The sequence below is a fragment of the Rhipicephalus microplus genome, chromosome X (genome assembly GCF_043290135.1).
Source record: "Rhipicephalus microplus isolate Deutch F79 chromosome X, USDA_Rmic, whole genome shotgun sequence".
Lineage (NCBI taxonomy): Eukaryota > Metazoa > Arthropoda > Arachnida > Ixodida > Ixodidae > Rhipicephalus > Rhipicephalus microplus.
Genome location: NC_134710.1, coordinates 407,229,107 through 407,249,735, shown reverse-complemented (window position 1 = coordinate 407,249,735; position 20,629 = coordinate 407,229,107). Strand labels below are relative to the sequence as shown.

Sequence of the window (20,629 nt, the reverse complement as noted above, 5' to 3'; positions counted from 1 at the left end):
GGTCTAACTGCCAGCTAGTCCCTTCAAAATCAAAACTTTAAAGAAGCTTGAAGCTCTCGAAACACATAAAAAAACTTACATTACCTTACGACATGCCAAGCTGTCCGCTGCCTAAATTTTGCTGGGAGGTTGCTCGCGGACGCACCAGTGCCTCCAGAATCTAGGTGAATTGAGGAGATACAAACATAAAACAGGACAGACGTACTGAGTCGCGCATGAAGTGGGCCTTCTACAGGTGCGTTTAAAACTAAGAGAAATAGAAAAATTGCTGTTGCCAATTCGTTTTGATGACACTGAGTATAGAACGCATAACTTGCTGAAACTTAAGCGGAAAATCGCCAGAAATATGCCATGTCGCCAATCACAATTTTAGGTTGCCACAGGCCTTTTAAATTCACCAATTTGGCAAAAAGTAGCCACCAGTGGCAACCCTGCTCCAACATAAAAATTGGCCCTTCGGATTTTTCAATTGCTTCACACCATCACACTCATAGTGCTGCAAAGCTGTCTTTCAGGCTCTGCTCAGTCGTAGACATATCGACTAAAGAAACTACTGATTCCAATATGAAGATGATAAATGAGGAAGAAGCGGGGACTCAATTATTTCTATTCTGACCCTGAAATTTAGGCAAGAAGTCCGAAAAATCGGACCCCGAAAATTTTTAGCATCCCGAATTTCAGAGGTTCTTATTTACAGACGTTTGTGAGGTAGATTTGGAACTCCTGACTGAAAGAAGGAAGCACACCCTTGTCTGCCACATCAGTTAGGCTTTCACAGAAGTCGAGTTAGGCTTTCACAGAAGTTGAAAAAGGAGGAGAGGCTCAAAATCTTTGCCTTTTACGTGTAAAGTGTTTTCATCAACAGTTTGGTAGCACCAAATCATGTACATAAATACCGTATTTACTCGCATAATAGGCGCACTTTTTTTTTCAAAAAATCCGGCTCGAAGTTAGGGGTGCGCCAATTACGCGGGGTAAAATTTTCGAAAATTTTTTCAACTCGGTTCTCGCGCTTTAAATCTGCACACTTGTCAAGTAAAAGGCGACTTTATCGTTTACCAATTAATTCAGCATAAAACAAACATACCTACGTACCTTTTAATGAACAAGCGATAGCCGTCAACTGCACACACACACGTAAAATTTATTTACACAAAAGTCGTAGCTGTTCCTCCTTTTCCCTATTCGGAGTCCGAGTCGGAGATCACACATTCATCCTCGCCGAGCGGGGATTCGTTTTCGGTGTCCGAATCATCCGCACCCCACAACATGTCATCCTCACTCGCATCCAGTGCGTTCGAGATACCAGTCTTCTTGAAGCTTTTCCTGACGACTTCGTCGGAGATCGCCTGCCACGCTTCCACGATCCAAGCGCACAGCATTTCCACAGGCGGCCTCTTAATCTTACCACATGGAGTCAGCTGATGTTGTCCTCCAGCCATCCAGGTGGTGTACAGCCTTCGAACATTGTCCTTGAAAGGTTTATTCAAGGACACGTCCAAAGGCTGCAGTATCGATGTGAGGCCGCCCGGAATCACTGCCAGATCTGTGCGCAGCTCCTTTAGCTCATCTCGTACGCGGTCAAATAGGTGCCCACGAAAACTGTCCAGGACAAGCATGGACGGCAACAACAGACCACCCGGCCGCCGACCCCAGACTGTTTTCACCCAATCCACAGTGAGTTCCGCGCTCATCCAGCCTTTTTCCTGGACTCTGACGTAGATGCCTTGAGGGAATTTCGCCTTTGGGAGCGTCTTACGTTTAAAAATACCTGCCGGTCTTGGCACCGCGGAAAGCCCGTCGTGTCTTCTTCGTCGCCTTAAGTTTTTCGTCTTGGTCCCTCCAGTACCGAATACTGGTTTCTCCAACGCCGAAATGCCTGCTTGCAGCCCGGTTGCCGTGCTCCAGCGCGTACTGCACTGCCTTCAGTTTAAACCCAGCCGTGTAGCTCGCGTACTTCCCCATGGTGGAACCAAAGTTCAATACACGACCACAACATACGCACACCGCTTGCAAAATGGCGTTTCTTTCTTTTTCTCTGATGGTGGTGATGGTGATCGAGCCCCCGGCGTTGTACACGTGACCTCCAAAAAGTGCGGCGATGTGGGGGGTATCAGTAATCGATAGAACAGCCGTTTTTTTTTTTTTTCAAGTTTTATTTCGACAAACACGTTGGTTAGGTCGTTGCACTTCGAATTTTTTTTATTTGCTTGTCGATTTGCCTTCTTTTTTTCTTCAGGGTACGGGGACCGCGTTCCAACTGTACCGCTGGGTGGTAGAATCGTTTCTGATCACGGCCAAGTTCGGGGTACGCCTATTATGCGCAGAATTAAAAAAAATCGAATTTTCCGCGACCAAACTAGGGGTGCGCCTATTATGCGAGTGCACCGATTATGCGAGTAAATACGGTACTAGACTAGTGTGAATAGTGAATTTCTGGTTTGAAGCAAACAGTGATATTAGTAAAAAAATTGCGCGTCAGATTCGAATAGTATATATGATATATAAATAAAAATGGGCACACTTATGACCTAACTAACTTGCACAATATTTTTTAAAAATTGAAATAAGGCCCCTATGCAAATGCTTTTTTTTTTTATTCAAAGGAAGTCTAAACTCTGAATAGTAGCAGGATTTGACTTTCAGTAGGATGCAAGTGATGACCTGGAAAATATGTAACATTTTAAAATTTATTATACTAGGAGCATACAAGCCATCCTAATAAGCTTTCAAGCTTTCATGCTTAAAAAATGATGAATTCATTTGGGGGTAATATGTTCATTTAAAGGGGCCCTGCAAAACTCTTTCAAATATTAGCCATGAAATGGATTTACTAAAGAAGCTTATTGCCTCATGAATTCACCGCCGTAAAAACTTTCGGAATCCACCCTGCAAGAGTGGAGTTGCAAAGATATGTCCCATGCTACAATTGCATTGTCTCTTCTCGTCCCGACGTAAGCGTTGGTAGCTAAGCAGGGCGGGGTGGCAACAGCACAGAAAATGCATCACGCGAGCCTCGTGACCTTGAGCCCTTTCTTCCTCTTTTTTGTTTTTCGAATATGCGACTTTTCACTGCGATGACAAGTGGCACATGAACAAGTGGCAGCCTCCTGCGGCTGCCCCAGTTGCCACTGAGCACCCCATGCTTAAATCAGCAAATGGCTGATACAATGGCTGGGACGAGTGTTTTGTGACCTTGTGGAGTCATTTGCCAAGAGGAGAGAGCGATTTTTAGCTGACTTAGAAAATTTATTGTGAATTGCAGGCCACGAGCTGCGCTATAATATCTGGTGTGCTCGGTGGCCTCAACCACCAATCTGCAGCGGTTTCTGACTATGCTCAAAAGTAAATACCCTCTCACGAGGGCCTTTAGGGTTATTATGAATAAATAAATAAAATAAATATTACAAGGCCCCTCCAAATTTGAAGGAGGGCTTTGCGGCAGAGCGTATTTCCCCTTAATAGGTGCTTTCACGGCTTAGCACCCCCTGCACTGCATTGAAAACATCTTTACAGGCAGCTACATACGAACTACCGTATACACGCGTGTAAGGGCCGCACCCGTGTAAGGGCCGCATCCCGTTTTTAAGAAGCACATATTAAAAAAAAAAGTTGTGTGTAAGGGCCGCATCCGCACTTTCCTTGACCCATGCGTATTCAAAATGCGCGCGCGTGTGTGAGCTACTAGGCGTTGTCAGTAGATGGCGCTAGAGAACACAATTCTCATCATCACCATATAGAATAATTTGTTGGTTTTCTTCATGCTAATATGTTCATGAAGTTGGCTAAAAATTGCAAGTTTTTTCAGTAGTGTTCATACACCCGCCAACTAAAGGTTAAAGCGGGATTTTATCTTTAACTTCTGACACTTCTATACAAACGCGCTATCCATATCGGCATTAGCATCACGAACTTTGGTATTTGTGCGTTGTTCGGTCATTGTGCTGTTCAGCCTGCCATGTGCTCGAGTTTTGCGCACCGTTGAATGACTCTGGGACTCTAGCTAGTTTTCTGCGGGACGTTTACGTTTTGGCACGATGGGCAAGCAGCTGAATAGCTATACAGCTGGCTATAAGTTGAAGGTGATCGAGTTTGCCCTCGAGCACGGGAAACAGGCCGCGGGCAGAAAATTCGACGTTGACGAGAAGTGTGTTCGACGTTGGTGCGCCCAGAAGAAAGCCTTGCAGAACACCAACATCAAAAAGCGCGCTTTCCTAGGAAAACAGTGCAAGTATCCCGATTTGGAAGAGGAGTTGCTCCGCTATGTGACTGAGGTGCGGAACGATGGTTTTGCGCTCACTACAGACATGCTGCGCATGAAGGCACTAGCCTTGGCACGTGCAAAAAATATACCGGCCGGGGATTTCAAGGCTAGTGCTGGCTGGGTGCGAAGGTTTCTGAAAAGAAAGGGACTCTCTTTTCGGCGAAGGACCACGCTGTGCCAGCGGCTGCCAGAAGACTATACCGACAAGGTGCTTAGTTTTCACAAGCATGTCATCGACCTGCGCCATCAGCACAGTTATTTGTTGTCGCAAATAGCGAACGCTGATCAAACTCCTGTGTGGTTTGACTCTCCCGAGAACTACACAGTCGAAATAAAAGGCAAGAAGAGTGTCACCGTGCGGACCACTGGCGCTGAGCGCCAATGCTGCACCGTGATGCTTTGTGTGACCGCGGACGGGCGGAAGCTACCCCCGTACGTTGTTTTGAAAAGGAAAAGAATTCCCAACGAAGTTTTCCCCAAGGGCATCATAGTTAGAGCCCAAGAGAAGGGATGGATGAACGATGATTTCGTGCTAGACTGGGTGAAAAGTGTTTGGCAGAACAGACCGGGAGCTTTGTTGGCCAAACATTCACTTTTAGAATTGGATAGTTTCCGCGGCCACCTTACCGATAAGGTGAAGGAGCAGCTGCGCCGTGTCGGCACAGACATGGTCGTGATTCCAGGCGGCCTCACAGGAATGTTGCAACCATTGGATGTGAGCGTGAATCGACCATTCAAAGTTGAATTCCGAAGACTCTACACGGAATGGATGGCAACCGGCAACCATGAGCAGACGCCGACCGGACGGCTGAAGAGGGCACCGTTTGCTACTGTTCTCGGGTGGGTATTGTCGGCGTGGAGCTCGGTGTCAACGGACATTGTGTCCCGAAGTTTTAAGGTCACTTGGATATCCAACAGCCTGGATGACACCGAAGATGACTGTTTGTGAAATGATGGTGCTCCGCAACACACTATCTCGGACTCCGCGTTAGAGGACTCATCGAGTGACGACGATTAAGCGCACACGCGGCATACTGCAATAAACGCTCTTCGTTCACTAACTGGTACGTTGTTTTTGGTTCACCAAAAAAAAAGTTCCGTGTATGGGCCGCAACCTGAAAATTTGCCCTCACTTCCTGAAAAAAAAGTGCGGCCCTTACACGCATTTATACGATAATGTGCATTTATTTGTTCACGGCAAATACTTCGAAATTTTCAATAATTTACATTCGAATCAAAGCGAATTCAGATACTCCACTATTCGTTAGAATATTTGAAGCATTGGAATATTCACATAAGCCTAATAAATACCGTTCGGCCTCTGCATTACCTCATTCTCAGTAGGATAGCTATGAAACACCACCCTGCCAGTGCATCATTAACCAAGCCAAAGAAACACTTTAATGCTGCTATCTCATAAGAATATGCTTAGGAATCACTTAATTGCTTCGGTGTGCTTACAAGCACCATTTCTAACGCCTGATACAAACAGCAGATGGCCTCAAGAATGCTCTACAGTTGCCATGCACCGGACAGGTATGTGGAGAGTGTGACACTCACGAGCTCGGGTCTCAGGTGGCACGAGCTTCGAGGATTTAAAGTATCCCGGAAGCGCGTAATGTACTCTGGAGCATCAGACGCTCGATTCACATCATGGTACAACACACATAGGGTGTTGCCAAGTCATGTAGCATTAGAGCAAGAATAAATCAGTTTTATTATTCAACACTGCAGCGCAGCACTATGGAACAGAATCCTGTCCCAACTTTTTTCTGCCATGTCCCTTCAAAGTATTCGAAATAATTCTGAAAATATTGGACAAATATTCTAAAAATATTCAATTCGCACTTCGTCATTTGAATTCAATTAGCACACGAAATTTTGCTATCTGCACAGCTCTACTAATAACTTATGTTGGGGACTATCTGTCATGAACAAAAACTAGTGAACTTTTCCACAAGAAGCTTCTCTCAAATTCTTAATTTGTAAACAACAGCTTTCTTCTTCTTTGCAGCTTGTGGCAACAACCCCCCCTCACCCCAATCCCCTTAAAATGGAGTAGTGCTTGCCTTTTGATTGTCAGTGCTCTCACGAAGATTGCGCATGAGGCCTCCAGTCTCATAGCGGTAGCCACAGGGAGCTGGGTAGAGCGTACGCAACAGGTGCAACATGCACAAGCTTTCGCCCGTGTTCTCACGTGCCTGCATCTCGCAGTAGACCACACCAGCATCCTCCCCTTCTCCATTCACATGATGGACCTCGGTGATGAAGGCTGCCTCCTGCAAATGCAGCAAAGCAGAAGTAGGACGAGGAATGGATGTATGTAGAACAAAAAGCGAAAGTCACCATGAAATGTCTCGCTCCAAGGAGTACCAAGGTCAGTGCATGTTGGCACTGGCTCAACATCCAGCTGTCGTGATTGCACCGGCTCTCCACACAGGAGAGCACGTGACAGTCTATGAACTTCGTAATCTTGGAGGCCATCAGTAGTGTGGGTGCAAAGTACGGGCAAGATGGCTGGTCGCTTCGCATGTTATTTCACCCCATGCACCTAATTTTGGAGGTTGCATGACCACAGCTTTGAACCCTTTCAGAGTTTTTGCCATATATATGCACAGCAGCACCTAACAAAGACCAAAGGGTTTTTGCCATACATGTACGGCACTGCCTCGATGTTCAAAACACAGGCTTTTTTCGACCATTTCCCTTGCTTGGAAAGAGCTGCCACACTTCGGAAATACATAGAAGTTTTTTCATGCAACAATGTTTTTTTTTTCTTCACAAAGCGGCGATCTGGCAGCCATGTGCACACCCGAGCGCGTTTGTGGTTCAGTTGGTTTAAAACGAGCACCTCTTTTGGTTATTTTTCTTGTTTAGCATGTGTTGGCATGCTTTTGGAAAACTGAAGTTTTTTTTCATGCACAGATGTCTTTTTGTTGTTACTTTGTTTTATGCTTTGCCAGGTAGCACTCATAAAGTCGCTTTTACATTCGCGCGCGACCATGGTGGGGCTGGTTTAAAATGCGCAGCTGATCAATAATTTTTCTAGCTTAGAATGTGCTGCTACGTTTCGGGAAGATGTGCACTTTTTTTAGGATGCCAATACCTCTGTGGCTTTCATTAGCACATTCGAACGCACAGACACCGTGCAGCCGGTTTCATCCTTCGGGTGGTTATCACTTCTCGCGCCCGCAAAGCTGATCGCTGTCTGGTTTCCAATCTCTGAAAGGGTGACCTCTTGTGATTCTCTCGTTTATCGCTCACCGGGGTGCGCTGACATGTTTCTGTGCAGCACTAAATTACACAAACAATGCCACCATGGTTGCGTTTCCTGTTTTGGGGATTAAGAAAACTACTTCGTCTCATTGGCGATAAGACGTATTATAGCTTTTTAAATCGTTTTCCTGCCTGGAAAAGCGCACAATAGAGATATCTTCCGTGCGCTCACTCACATAGTTCGCTTATGCTATAGAAGCACATGCCAGTTACTCTACCACTAGCAGGTCGAGTGGCAATTCTTCTAATGTATTCTCCAAGTGCGGAATCTGATCCATTCGATTTCAGCTAATCAGACGAGAATTCACTTACGAGTTGAAGGAACAATATCTCGAAAGCGCACACATCGAAATGATTAAAATCTGATCAAAGGTGGCTATTTCCCAGTATTTAGTGTTACAGAAAAAACATTTTTGACTGGAAAAGTACTGTGGTGCACTTATTTTTGTACATTTGAGAGCAATGTTTCTTATAATGCGTAATTGTTACTTATAAAAAATCCTAACAGTGTTTTGGTTTAGGATTTTGCTTGATGTTACTATGAGTAAAGAATGTATACGAAACACCACAAAATAACTTTTTGGTCACTTTAACGGTCATCAAAAAAAGTTTTAGACAATTTTTTTTCTTCAGTAGAATGGTCTGAAGTATTTCTTTCAGCAATGCCTAAAAAAAATTACACGTTTTTAGCATGCATTTCATAAAAAAACTTGACTCTGAAAGAGTGAAAAAATAATGTCAGGTATGGGTGGGTGGACTGGTTCACGTTGACCCAGACCTGAAGCGGCATGTGCAGTCTCAAACACAAGGAAATTAGTAATGTCCCTGAAATTGGTCTCTTAGGAGACATCACCAAAAAAAAACCTGAGATACCTCAGCAATGGCACTGGTGTCTTTGAAAAGTACATTTCTCAGTCTTCAAATATGTTGTTTTGACTAGCCCCTCTTTCCAAAAACGACCACACAAGTAGACCAGTGAAGGTTTCTCCAAGGTCGCCAATCAGCTGCATGCGCCACGTAGCTGATGCAGACAGGAACCTCAAGCTAAATGTAGACCAAGTAGCCATGCTATTTAGCTTTAGTGCCACATGTGTAGCCAAAACAAAAAACAGCAATATGACGAACATGAATGTTATTATTCAACAATAAGTTAGATGACTTTGAAAAAGCAACAACAAAAAATCACAATTCACAATATTTTTCATTCCCGCTGCGTCTCCAAGCCTCAAATAAATTAACAAGTTATAAATCCAGCGTGACTGCATGTAGGTTGTCTAGAACAGACAAAAGTCTTACCAAAATAGTCTTACCAAAGTACCAAAGTGAATTCTGATCGAAGATGAACAGTCAAGCTTCATTCTGTTGCCGACATCTCTTTGATGTGCTGTGCTTCAGTTTTACAACCCGGCATCAGCAGTGAGCTGTAGCCACGAATTAATTCACATGCACTTGTCACTCCGTCGTTACAGTCACGCAGCACATTACGTACTTACCCAGCCCAGCGGCATGGGGAAGACATCAAGACAGGTCATTACAGAGAAGCTTGCAGCAATGAAAATTCGTTAGTCTTGCTTACTACATTAATTTCAAATAGTTAGAAAAAAAATGGCTAGCGAATGTGCCAAAATAAAAGCTCAGAGCAGCTAGAAAGTAGCCATGGCACCAATTTTTGTTTCGTTTCCCGGTAGGGTCGTAAAGTAGCTAATTTCGCATTGGCACAATGTAGCCACCACCAGCAACCCTGCATGCAAACTTCCCCATTGGTCTATTGCTCGAATTCATGCGAATTCTTAAAACAGGCGCTATATTTTTCGCGGTCCACACTGATTTCACCATTTCCCATTGAAAATTTTGACTGCTTATCAGTTTGACAGCTGTAAACAGAAGTCTTTTACGCTATACAGTAGTACACTGATCTAGAGTATATATTAGGCACTGATTTGTAGTAGTCATCCTAAATTGATACTAAATTTCCTACTGTCAATGAAACTTCACTCTTCTCCAGTAAATGCTACAAATTTAATTAAACTTGGTCCAGTGGTTGTCTCATATACATTCCTACCTTTGCATGTATGTTTAAAAAAGAATTGTCACGTATTGAGCCCTTCAAGACTACGCTTGCAGTAGGCATTCTAGGTAGTTTGAAACAGCCAATGTTACAAACACAGACGTTCCTTCCCTTGCAGCACGGTGTCCACCGAGAAGCGAAGCCAGAGTAGAGATTAAGAAGTCGATGCGCATGGAACCCAGTTATGCTATTGCGTACTTTTGAAGGTTAAACGCAGGAGTCTTCCAGGTTTTTGCTGGCGCTGAGGTGTAGTTTTGTAGGCTTCACCTTCGAGGTCAAGCCTATATTCTCGACCTAGTTACTTCAGACAATTTTTCACAATAATTCATGATCCTTACTGAAATTTAATTTCCCAAAGCCAGTATAAACTTCCTTTCCTCAAGCAAAATGCTATAATTTTAATTCAAATCAATTCAGGAATTGTCTTCAAGTACACTTCTGCCCTTAAATGTATATTTAAATGTGGAAACCTACGTTTGGTCCCAAGCTGTAGCCATGCAAGGTTTGAGAGCAAGAATGATGGAACAAAGGATAGGGCAGTTGTCGAAAAAAAGGCAGGACTTGGAACTAGGTGTCAATAAAAAGGAGGAGAAATGTTTCATGATGGTGATGCCTTGAGGAGCCAACGAAACCAGTTTTAATCTTAATTAACTGCAATGCGCATATGCAATAGAATCCATTTGCCGATCAGTACAACTTCCCAGATAGTGTTTTCAGAAATGACAGCAGCGGTGTTGCACACAAGAGGGCTGCCACACAAGGAACAAAAATGAGCATGAAGTGTATGCACAACTACCCGAATTCGGCAATCAGATAACCCACGAAGCAGCTTTTGCTTTTTCTGAAAATGTGTGACATTATCAGGAAAAAAGGCCCAGTGAAAAAGAAGAACATGCCATTAGAACCCACACACCTGCAGCTGTGAGGCCAACAAATGTGGCGCACCAGCCAGCACAGCAGGCATGTTGCTTCTGATGCTACAACAGTGAGGCCTATCAAGCCACCTTACTCACTGCAGCTGCTGCAGAAAGTGTTCGTGAGCCCAGTGAGAAGTACAGTGGCACTGATCCAGCAACGGATAAACCAGTGCAGTAGAGTTGAACACACTCACCGTAAGCAAGGGGTAAAGAATGTGGTCCAGATAGATTGGCAACAGGTTGACGAACCCCTTGGAGCCAGCAGTGGTCATAGTATAACACGTGTGATCTGTGTCCGTCCAGGCATTGGTGCCAGACGCCAGGCACCGGTTCGCCAGCTGGTCCAAGATTCCCTGCACCCCCGCATACATTGCAGCCACAGTTTTTCTGCCCTATTACTAAATATTGCATGCACAGCACATTTCACCACCTTAATCAAAGAGCCTTCTTTCTAATCAAAGAACCTTCTTTCTAGTCTGCATTTTTTGGGGAGACTTGCTTTTGACTCATTTGCAAGTTCTATGTGCAAATATGTACTATGCATTTGGTTAATAAAGAATTATCAGACTTTGGCTTTATTGGAAAAGGTCCACTAACTTATCAATTGTGATGTGGCATTGTTGTACTGCCTTTTTATCGTCGCATTTTTGCTACGAATATAACCTGAAATACATTGGGAAATTGAATATTCTGCAGATAACCTTGAATCCTACAGAGCTGTAAATTACAGGGAAGGCGAGTGTTCCCCTTGAGCTGCAAGTGTCCACAACAAGCAGCAATAATTTACTACACAAAAGCGACATCACAAAGACAAAATTAAAGTGCAGAGAAAACGTATCACTGTACTGGGTTTAAAGCATGGCACTTTCTCCTCCAAAACATTAATGCTTCAGTCAACAGCGCCATGGCAAGATTGACAAAATCAATTATACTACATAAACAATGGTTGAAAACGATACCTCAGGCACCCGTCAAATATCCTGACCTCATTTATATTCTATTTTGCTTTATTCTTAATCTTGAATTCTAAGCCGACCAGCTCCACAGCATTTATTACAAGAACAATGCTTCACTACTCTCACTAACCCACTTAAAGCATGTGATAGTAAGCTCATACTTGTGATATTATCAGCACAGAATATCCTAATGTCCGTGAAATCACAACGGAACCATACAGGGAGCCAGGGTCAAAACTGTTGCTTTCCCAGTCTACTATGCCGCTGAAATTTTCGTGTATTTCCTCTTCTTTACATGTTCCTTGACAATTTTTCAGGGCACCGAGACATTTCGCTAAGAGAAAAAAACTACACCTCTGGAAAGTTTTTACTTTTTTCTAAATTGAGATTTAAAAAAAATTCAATTCCTGACATAAAGAAAACAGAAAAAGCCACACAGCTGCTGCATATAATTCAACATTAACTCAATAAATAATAACTTTGGTCCTTGACCTCTGACAAAGTAGAGATGGTTTGGCTCAACAGTCATGGCACAGGAGCTGTGAAAGGTGTGCCGCTTGCCAATAAGACAGCAGACAATGAATAATTGCAGAAGTTTGCCAAAAGTTTAATACGTTTCACCCCGTATAACAAGCAGCCAAGAGCTTGACTTCAGGAGTAGCAGGTCAGTAAGCATGCCAGTAACCAGTCGAGTTAACACGTAGAAACCACAAAGCTCAACTTGTGCAACACAACCTATGCAGCAAACATTGTTTGTAGAAAGGCTACACATACTTTGTGGCATGAAAGTGGTGGGTGATGGCGAAATCACCCCATGGCCTTGACAATGGCAAAATTTCAAGCAGAAAAAGCCCGAGTAGTTGATGAAAGTTTGTAAACTACCATAAAATCCTGAGAAAATGCGCCCCTATAGTGAAGATAATCAGTAAAAATTTAAAGGTGGGGCCCTTGCACGGTCATCGAGCAAAATTTAAGATGGCAGAGGAAGAGCTGCTAAGAATAAAAATGCTTTATTGAATAAGCATATATTCACTGTTTCCAAAATAGTGAATGAAATAGTGAAAGTAGCTAGACAAGAGGGTAAGGAGCACTTATTGCTAATCTCTGGAAAAAAATATAGGTGGGGGGGGGGGGGACTTGCTCAGAATTTCACAGTAGTTTACGCGTGTCTGGCTGTCACTGTAAAAAAAAACAATTAACTAGCACTTCTGTACTTAAATGCCTCAATAATAGCACTTAAAATTCACAGCAACACTAGAGATGAAACAATGCATCTTTTGCAAGTATGAAATCCTTCATTCCTTTTTTTTCTTAAGTTCTGGCTATTGTGTGCCGATGATGTGCATTTTATGCCAATTTCTCAAAAAACGTAAAGCTACCAACTGTCCTTGGGGCTGGGAAACAATTTCGCAGATGATGCTACAGTGCAGGTCAACACCCAACTTCGGCATTGTGAGAGCAAAACGGTGAAGAATGTATGCAGAAGCCAACAATATGCCCACATGCAGCAAGCTATACTAGTATATCTTAACACATAGAGCCAGTCGTGTTCTGTGCACTCGTTTTGTTCAGCAACAGCCCTGCCAACCACTACATCAAACAGTACGTTAAGATATATTTCAACACAAAACCAGTGCTAATACCTTGTAAGGGTAATCTTCGCTGCCCATGAAAATAAGATGTTCTAAGGTATGAGGCAGGCCGTCATCATCTTGAGCTTCGGTTGCTGGATTAGAAAAAAGAAGTCATGCTACTTGCAACATGTGAAATGTAATAGCTTCAAAATTCTCTAATGGCACAGCCCCGCAATTGTTAAAGAAAATTGCATGGTGTGGTAGCAGCAAAAAAAAAAAAGCATCACAGGCTAGCAGCATGCGGTCACCATTCAAGTAGAAGCTCAACCACAGCCTCAATTTGTAGTTATTTCGTTTTGCAATCAAGCTATTTATTCTTTTAATTGAGGCACTTTACAGATGAGGTATAGGACGTATTCATTGAGCTCTTGCCGCCAGGTGGCACTAGCGAGTGCGCCGCCATAGCCCTGATCCGTCAGCCATCCACCTCATGACAGCATGATATTTAGCGGCGCTTCACTTCACTAACCCGTTTATTGAGAAAAATATGAACATAACATGTGCTGCCGAGAACATTGGTTGTGGAACGACGACTATGTTCACGCGCGAGGTCACAAGTATGGCGACTGCCACGCTAGCGCACCTTGTGGTTACGTCTCGTGAATACCTATATATTGGGCAGGCCATTTGAGGTGAAAATTTGCCAAGCCTTATAGTGCCACTCACCCACAATGACCACGAACTAAGCCACTATGCTTTATTAAAAGCTATGCATGCAATCAGAACTGAATGTAAACTTTTCAGCAAAGCTTTGTCTGGCTGAATTAAATGATTCTAATGGCTGAAGTGGCTCAAACCAAAGCTTTTGAAATAAATTCAATGTCTTGAGGCCTGTTCAGTCCCTTCCTCAGGGGGGTCACTGTATAGAATGCAGGCATGGTGTCACTTTTTATTGAGGAAGACAAGGTAAGGACCAATACATTCCCCCCATGAAGATGGGACCAAACAGGCACCTAGATGTCAGGTTCAATTCAAAAACTTTGGCTGGAACTATTCCAGCTTCTAGAATAATAATCAGGCATTTGCTTTGTAGGCAAACAGAAGCTTGCGGATGGAAGGGCTGTTAATTTTTCTTAGAAGAAAAGCTTATAAATGCCACTTGTTGTGAATAAAAAGGTTACCAATTGCAATGTCACAAAGATATGACATACACCTGCTTCAATGCAATTCCAGCCATAGGACAGATGATCACACTGCAGTCAAATATGCTCTGTAACCAGTGGGTGGGTAACTGAGGTCAGCAAATGAAGGGACTTTGTAAACAGAAAGATAAGCAGGCAAAATGTCAATCATGAGGCTCTGTATTTTGTGCACCAGCAACATCCCCACAGCCTTGCTGTCAAATATAACGAAGAAGAATGGCTATTTGGGCTAGTTGGTTATACTCCATTGTAATAAGGGTTGCCGCTACAACCTTGCCTTCTTTTTGCCTTTCTTCCGGCACTTTCGAGCTTGCGCTGCAACCTTTATTACACTTTCAAATATAACTTACACTGCTCAGTCCAGGCATAGCCTTCAAAGGGGCTCTGCAGCAGTTTTTCAAGTAACCATTAAATGGCTACATTGAAAAAGGTAATTGCCTCGCGAGTTGAACGCCACAAGTATTTTTATTACCCGTCAATTACAAACAGAGTGACAGCTTCAAGTGCTTTCTCTCTCCTTTCGTATGAGCGAGCATGCCGAAAGCTACGCATGGGGCAATGACAAAGGGGCAAGAAGATGCGTGCATTCATCAGCACAGGACCTGGTGCACTTTTTTCTTTCTTCGAGAGCATGGCTTACCTTACACTTGATTGCAAGCAACACATGCACGTGACAGCATCTTGCGATGGCTGTGGTAACTATGCACTCCTGATGCTCAAATCAACCAATGGCCGTGCATAGAGTTTCCTAAATATTCACTAGAAGGAACTCTGGCACTAGTGTATACCGGAGCTGCAACACACGGCGCTTCAGCGAGCGTGGGAATGATGGGTAGAACATGTATTTGTCTAATCTTTATAATTCTGGCTCCATGTGTGTTCGTGTGGCTCGAAGCTATTTTCTCACAAAACAAAAATCGGCAAACGTTCAGTGGTTGCGCTTCACCACCTTATTCTTTTAGGCTTGCCTTTTCAAATCAGGTCACTAAGTTCAAAAGGTTCAGTCTTTCCTTCGAAACAAAACTGAAACACGGCAATAAACAAAGCTACAAGTACGATTAGCCGCCCGCATGTAAGAAGACTAGGCAAATCCGTGTACTACCCATCGTTTCCACGGTCGCTGAACGATCGCAGTGCCAGAGTCTCCTCTAGTTAATTTTAGGAAACTCTATGTGGCCGTAGACTTTCAGTTTGAGGCACAGTCGTGTAAGTTTATTAGCATTATTCACCGAAAGAAGAGTGAACGATTTTTAGCCGACTGAGAATCAATTGTAAATTCCACGCCACGTGCTGCAAAATAATGTCTGGCTCGTGTGTTCTCAGAAGCCCCGACTTCAGAGTGGCAGTGTTTTCTCACCAAGCTGAAAAATTGTCACAATTCCCCTTCAACAGTACCCCAACACATAAAGCTATGCGTCTGTAGAGGAATACAATTCATATACAACTCATATAAGAAGCCAAAGCAACGCATGGTAGCATAGTGAATTTGGACAGGCAACGCCATCTTTGGTAGAAAAGTAGAAAACGGGGATGTATATCACGCGTTCTCCCTTCCTGCCAATGTGCTGTCGCTCACTTACATGCTCGTGCAGAAAGCGTGCGGTGCGTTTGAGTGACCTCGCAATGTACCGCCTGCAGTGGGGCTTCATCAAGTTCTTTGAGCTGGACAAGCACATCCGAGAAGCGAATCTAACAGGAGTAAAGCTCGTTACTCAAGTTCATGACGTGGTGCAGACGACTGAAAACGAGGACGCCCGAGTCACTGCGAAATGCATTTCTCAGGTCCTTAGGAAAGTAAGTCTCATTCTGCCGACATGAAGCCGTGTACTCTATTGATGTGCTGTGTTGACGTTTACGGAAACAATATAATTGTTTGGATGGGTATCTAGCAGTAGCAGCCGTGTACCTCATGTGCAAAAGTTTGCGGCGTGCTAAAAAAGTAAATAAAAACTAAAGTTATACGGTCATGGCATTACAATGCCCGAGAGGTTTTAGAGTCATGTCCTCCGTGCCGTGGGAGCGTGACCCGCTGACGTCACCGCAAAGCAGCAAGCTGAAGTTTAACTACAGCAAGCCAAGTTGAAGTGCTCGCCTCGTGTTTTTTTGTTAGTTTTTTTTTTTCAGCTCTCATGTCATGCTTGCTCTATCTTTCGCCAACGCGGTTGTGTTCGCCACCTGTGACTTGCTGGGAAATTGATACAGCTTTACACGTGGAGAGCGTCCCTTGGTGTTCGGACCTCGCCCACGCCTCCGTGGGGCTACTTCTTCCATCGCGAAAAAGGCAACTTCGCACAGCGAATGTCTCGTTTCAGCGCCCCAAGCTGATGGTACGGCGCCTAAAAGTTCCCCGCACCGACTGCAGAATGCGTTGAGCACGTGTCGAACGCGGTCCCGTTCCGGCGAAACACACCAATTCGTTTGCAACCTCTCCCGCGTCTCTCCTCAAGTTTTCCGGAGCTCACCACCACGGCCAGGCGCAGCATTGTCGTCGCTTCGCAAACTTGAGCTTTGGTCCCTGTACTGGTGACATGGCTACACATATTTTTCTGAAATTGCTATAACGAATGTCTAATACTATACAATTTATATTAGAGTTGTCTTTCATTTGTTTTCAAAATTACAATTGTTGACCCCCCCCCCCCAACTCTTCTGTTTATAACAAGGAAAGACAAATGATTATCCTACAACGTGAAATTCTCAGATAAACCGGTAAAACGGTGTTCTTGGACACATGCATAGGTTATGACGGCAATTATTGCCCAACTGCCCGGTTTTTTTTTAACTTTGGTGAGTACATGCCCAGTGGCAACTAGTGCATTTGCATGCCAAGATGCGCATGCCTCCTTTGGTTCCTTGTTCAGAGTTCACGCAGTACGGAGTCAACTTTGGGCTAACTGGTAATGCTCCTCTGTGCATGGCACAGCTGCAAATGAAAGGGCAGAAAACGTAGTGTTTTTGTCTTTTTGCGTATTGCCGTATTCTTGTGCTCTTCCCAGCATGGAATTTGTTTAGTGCCATTCGTCTATACTGGTGGGTAAATTATAACATCATTAAATGCTGCTTGATTCCATTATCAACATCACTACAAAAACTAGAGTTGAGCACCTTGACTACTGCACCAGACTGTATGATATATATAAATATTATTAGCCAAAACAATGCCAATGTATGCGTTCATTTTGTTATTTAGCACATACTGCTCCACTGTTATTTCTTTTTCATTCTGCGCTTCCGCATGCCACGCTTCATGTTTGAATTAAATTTAACGCATGCTAGTCTGCATTTCAGTAGTTTGAAGTTGGACTGCTTAACAAAAGCTTGAATACGATTGCCGAGTCGTATTCTCTACGACTGACAGACGACTGCAGTCGCCGCCATTCGAATTTCACATTGCTATTGAAACCTTCACGTCACTAATTACGCTCACACTGCCGTTCAAGTAACATGACGCAAATAGAACTTGTAAACATTGAACCACAGCGCACAGCTGTGAGAGTGGGCGGTGGTTGACTGCACGAAGTCGGCGCAACTGTTATAGATGCTGCATGAATGCACAATCAGGAAGCGATGATTGGGGCTATTAAAACTTACCAACGCAAAGGTAGCCGCTAATGAGCGGCCCATCGAATTCGGACACACACACAGTCATGCCAGTTTTTGTTGACTTGAACTTCGCCAGCGGCAGGTCACCGTCGGTGCGGGCGACACATATTTCCTGAAAATTGCTCATAACGTCTTTCTGGGACGATTGCGCAGCCCAGGTTTTTAACAGTGGGACCGCGGTGTTCGATTTTGAAGCCGCCGTGGCTGAAGGAAACGGCCGCTCTTGCAGCCAACACGTGCGAGGATTTCACGAGAATGAAAAGACCGTCGCACCAGGCCCACGCCCGGAAACATGACCTACTACACTCCTGACCTGTTCAGATAGCGGGGTTCCTATGGGAGCGCGTGTCCCCGCTCTCGTTCAATCGCTCGCCGTAGGTGGCGCTACCTATAACCTGTTCGTCTGCTACTGTGCGGCCGGCAGGAGGGCGACGGACTGATACCATGCGTCTGCTTCTGTGACAAACTGCCTATACGTGTGATTGTTTTTTGCTGAAAAGGCTAACGTGTGCTATGTGTTACATTTTAGTAGTTAGGCTATACTGGTTGATTGACTTCTAAAGCTGTATATTTGCGTAGAAATGTCTTGCTGCATGGTTGTTTTTGCCATTCCAGCCTAAAAAAACTTCAATTTAGTATTCATAAAGCTTTTGACTAATAATGTACTCATTGGTAATAGAATATCAAACTGATTTTAGGTTGTTTAGGACGCGTCAGGTGAAACGCAGTGCCCCTGTTGAGCACTTACCTTGGACACTCGCCCTGGACAGGTGTTACACTTGTAGTCAATTGATAGAAGAGAATAATGCACATACGCCCACGGACGCATATCAAGGAGAGACACAGGAATTGAAGCTTTAACTCTTACTGTGACCTACACAACAAAAATTGTGCGTCAAATTTCGCTACGGGAGTTTGTCTGCTGGAACGGGGAGCGCTGGCCGATGCGCGTTTCTATGATTTTATATGTCCGTGCGATGAGACGATATGGTAAAGGCAGTGATGTGCCTATCGAGGGCAACACATTGCGACCCCAATAAAGTTTTTATCGTCATCATTATCATCATCTTGTCGAGCATAGTTAATAATAATAATAATAATAATAATAATAATAATAATAATAATAATAATAATAATAATAATAATAATAATGTTTTATTTTTCATCAATAGTTTGATGAAGGACAGCGGCAGGTAAAAGCTGCTCTTCGAAAGAGGCAGCTTGACATAGGCCCACAGACGCCTTTAGCACGACAGCACTGGCAAACAGTTAGCAATGTTATCTAAGCAACAATTACAAAAATATCAAGTTCAAATTCTAAAAATAAAAATAGCAACCATGATAACAATGTAGCAACTGCAAAGAAATCTTGAAAACTATACATGTGTATATCGTGCAATTGAGTTCGGGTACAGAGTAAGAAATCTATGCCAGCTTTCACATATTTATCAATTAACGTAGAAACTGTGTAGAACAACCTATCTGTGGAGTAGTTTGTTCTCGAAGTTTTTATTTTCCATGTTTCTTTATGTCATGTTTCGAACAAATTATTTGGCTGCAGTTTCGAGAGGTCGTACAAATAATGTCGACTTTCTTGAAATTGACGCCTGACCACCAATGCTAACTTAAAATCGTAGAGACGATGTAGGGGTGGTATTCCAGCCTGTTGAAACAATTCACTTCTGCGAGCATCATACGACCAGTAAAAAATTATTCTAATATACGTCTTTTGCATCAGGTACAGTTTTTGTAAGCGCGTGTTAGTCGTAGTCCTTCATACCAAGAAACAATAAGCAAGATGCCAACAGAACAGTCATTTATAAAGTAAGAATTTTACCTTGTATAGTAGAACAGTTTTGCCACTGTACACCGTGCCCTCTACGCGAGATAACTGACCCAGCACACTGTAAATGCGATCGTTTCAAAGCATATTGCTCGAAAATGTAACTCCAAGAATTTTTATACAATTTACTAACTCAATAATAGTATCGCCATACTTGAAATGTATGTTTTCATTAACAGACTTATTTTTAGGGCGGAATAGTACCGCCTTTGTTGTACTAGTGGTTATGTTTGATTGATAGCGCCCAAGGGCGACACCCGCAGTTGGGGCGCGTACACATGCTGAAAATGTGCCATTATACTCGTTTGTCAATGAAAAGCAGATCCCTCAAAGTGATATCAAGGTTTCTGCTAAAAGAATTTGGCGAGTGTATGCGTGTGATTCGAGCAATGTTACAGCACTTCAAAATGAAACAAAACACATTTGTCGCTTTACTTATGCGTGCCACAATATGCCAGTTAAAGCTGATGTTTCAAACAAAGTTTCTGCACTTTCGAAGAATATCCTACTTGCTGGCACACAGTGACGGCTTGTGTCTGCAATAAAGAAAAACATATGTACGCGTACAGAGCTGCGTGCATTTGGGTCATAGTTCAATAAAATGTGCTAGCAAGGTTCTGGGCGCGTACATGATACAATGGAGGCATGCAACTAAACTTTTAAAATCTTGCGAGATTTTGGCTTTTCGGCTATTCTCTTTCTCTTTCCTTCTTTGGCTGTTTTGTCCCGCACGTAGTTTGAGAAGAAAGGACGGCTAAATTTTTGCAACACTAGCCGCGCCATGGCTTCTCGGTGCTCGCTAGTAGCGCCTTTATGGCTGAAAAGAGGGTTCAAGGCCACTGCAGGTAGCACAGTTTGCACAAAAAGTGCCATCGGCCTCTTTTTGGAAATGGCCAATGGCGCAAATGCTTCCGCGGCCCTTTCTA

General features: G+C 43.6%; 1 protein-coding gene across 1 annotated transcript in view; it reads right to left on the bottom strand.

Moving 5' to 3' along the window:
• Positions 1–18,153, bottom strand: part of LOC119160965 (uncharacterized protein C05D11.1) — a 269,272-nt gene extending 251,119 nt beyond the window's left edge. Inside the window, exons 1-4 of the mRNA XM_037413256.2 lie at positions 17,849–18,153; positions 13,125–13,207; positions 10,720–10,878; positions 6,334–6,543 (exon numbers count right to left, since the gene is read on the bottom strand). Coding sequence (XP_037269153.2) covers positions 6,334–6,543; positions 10,720–10,878; positions 13,125–13,207; positions 17,849–17,987 — 591 coding nt within the window. The 5' untranslated portion in view covers positions 17,988–18,153. The remainder of the gene's footprint in view (positions 1–6,333; positions 6,544–10,719; positions 10,879–13,124; positions 13,208–17,848) is intronic.
• Between the last annotated feature and the right edge of the window lie 2,476 nt (positions 18,154–20,629).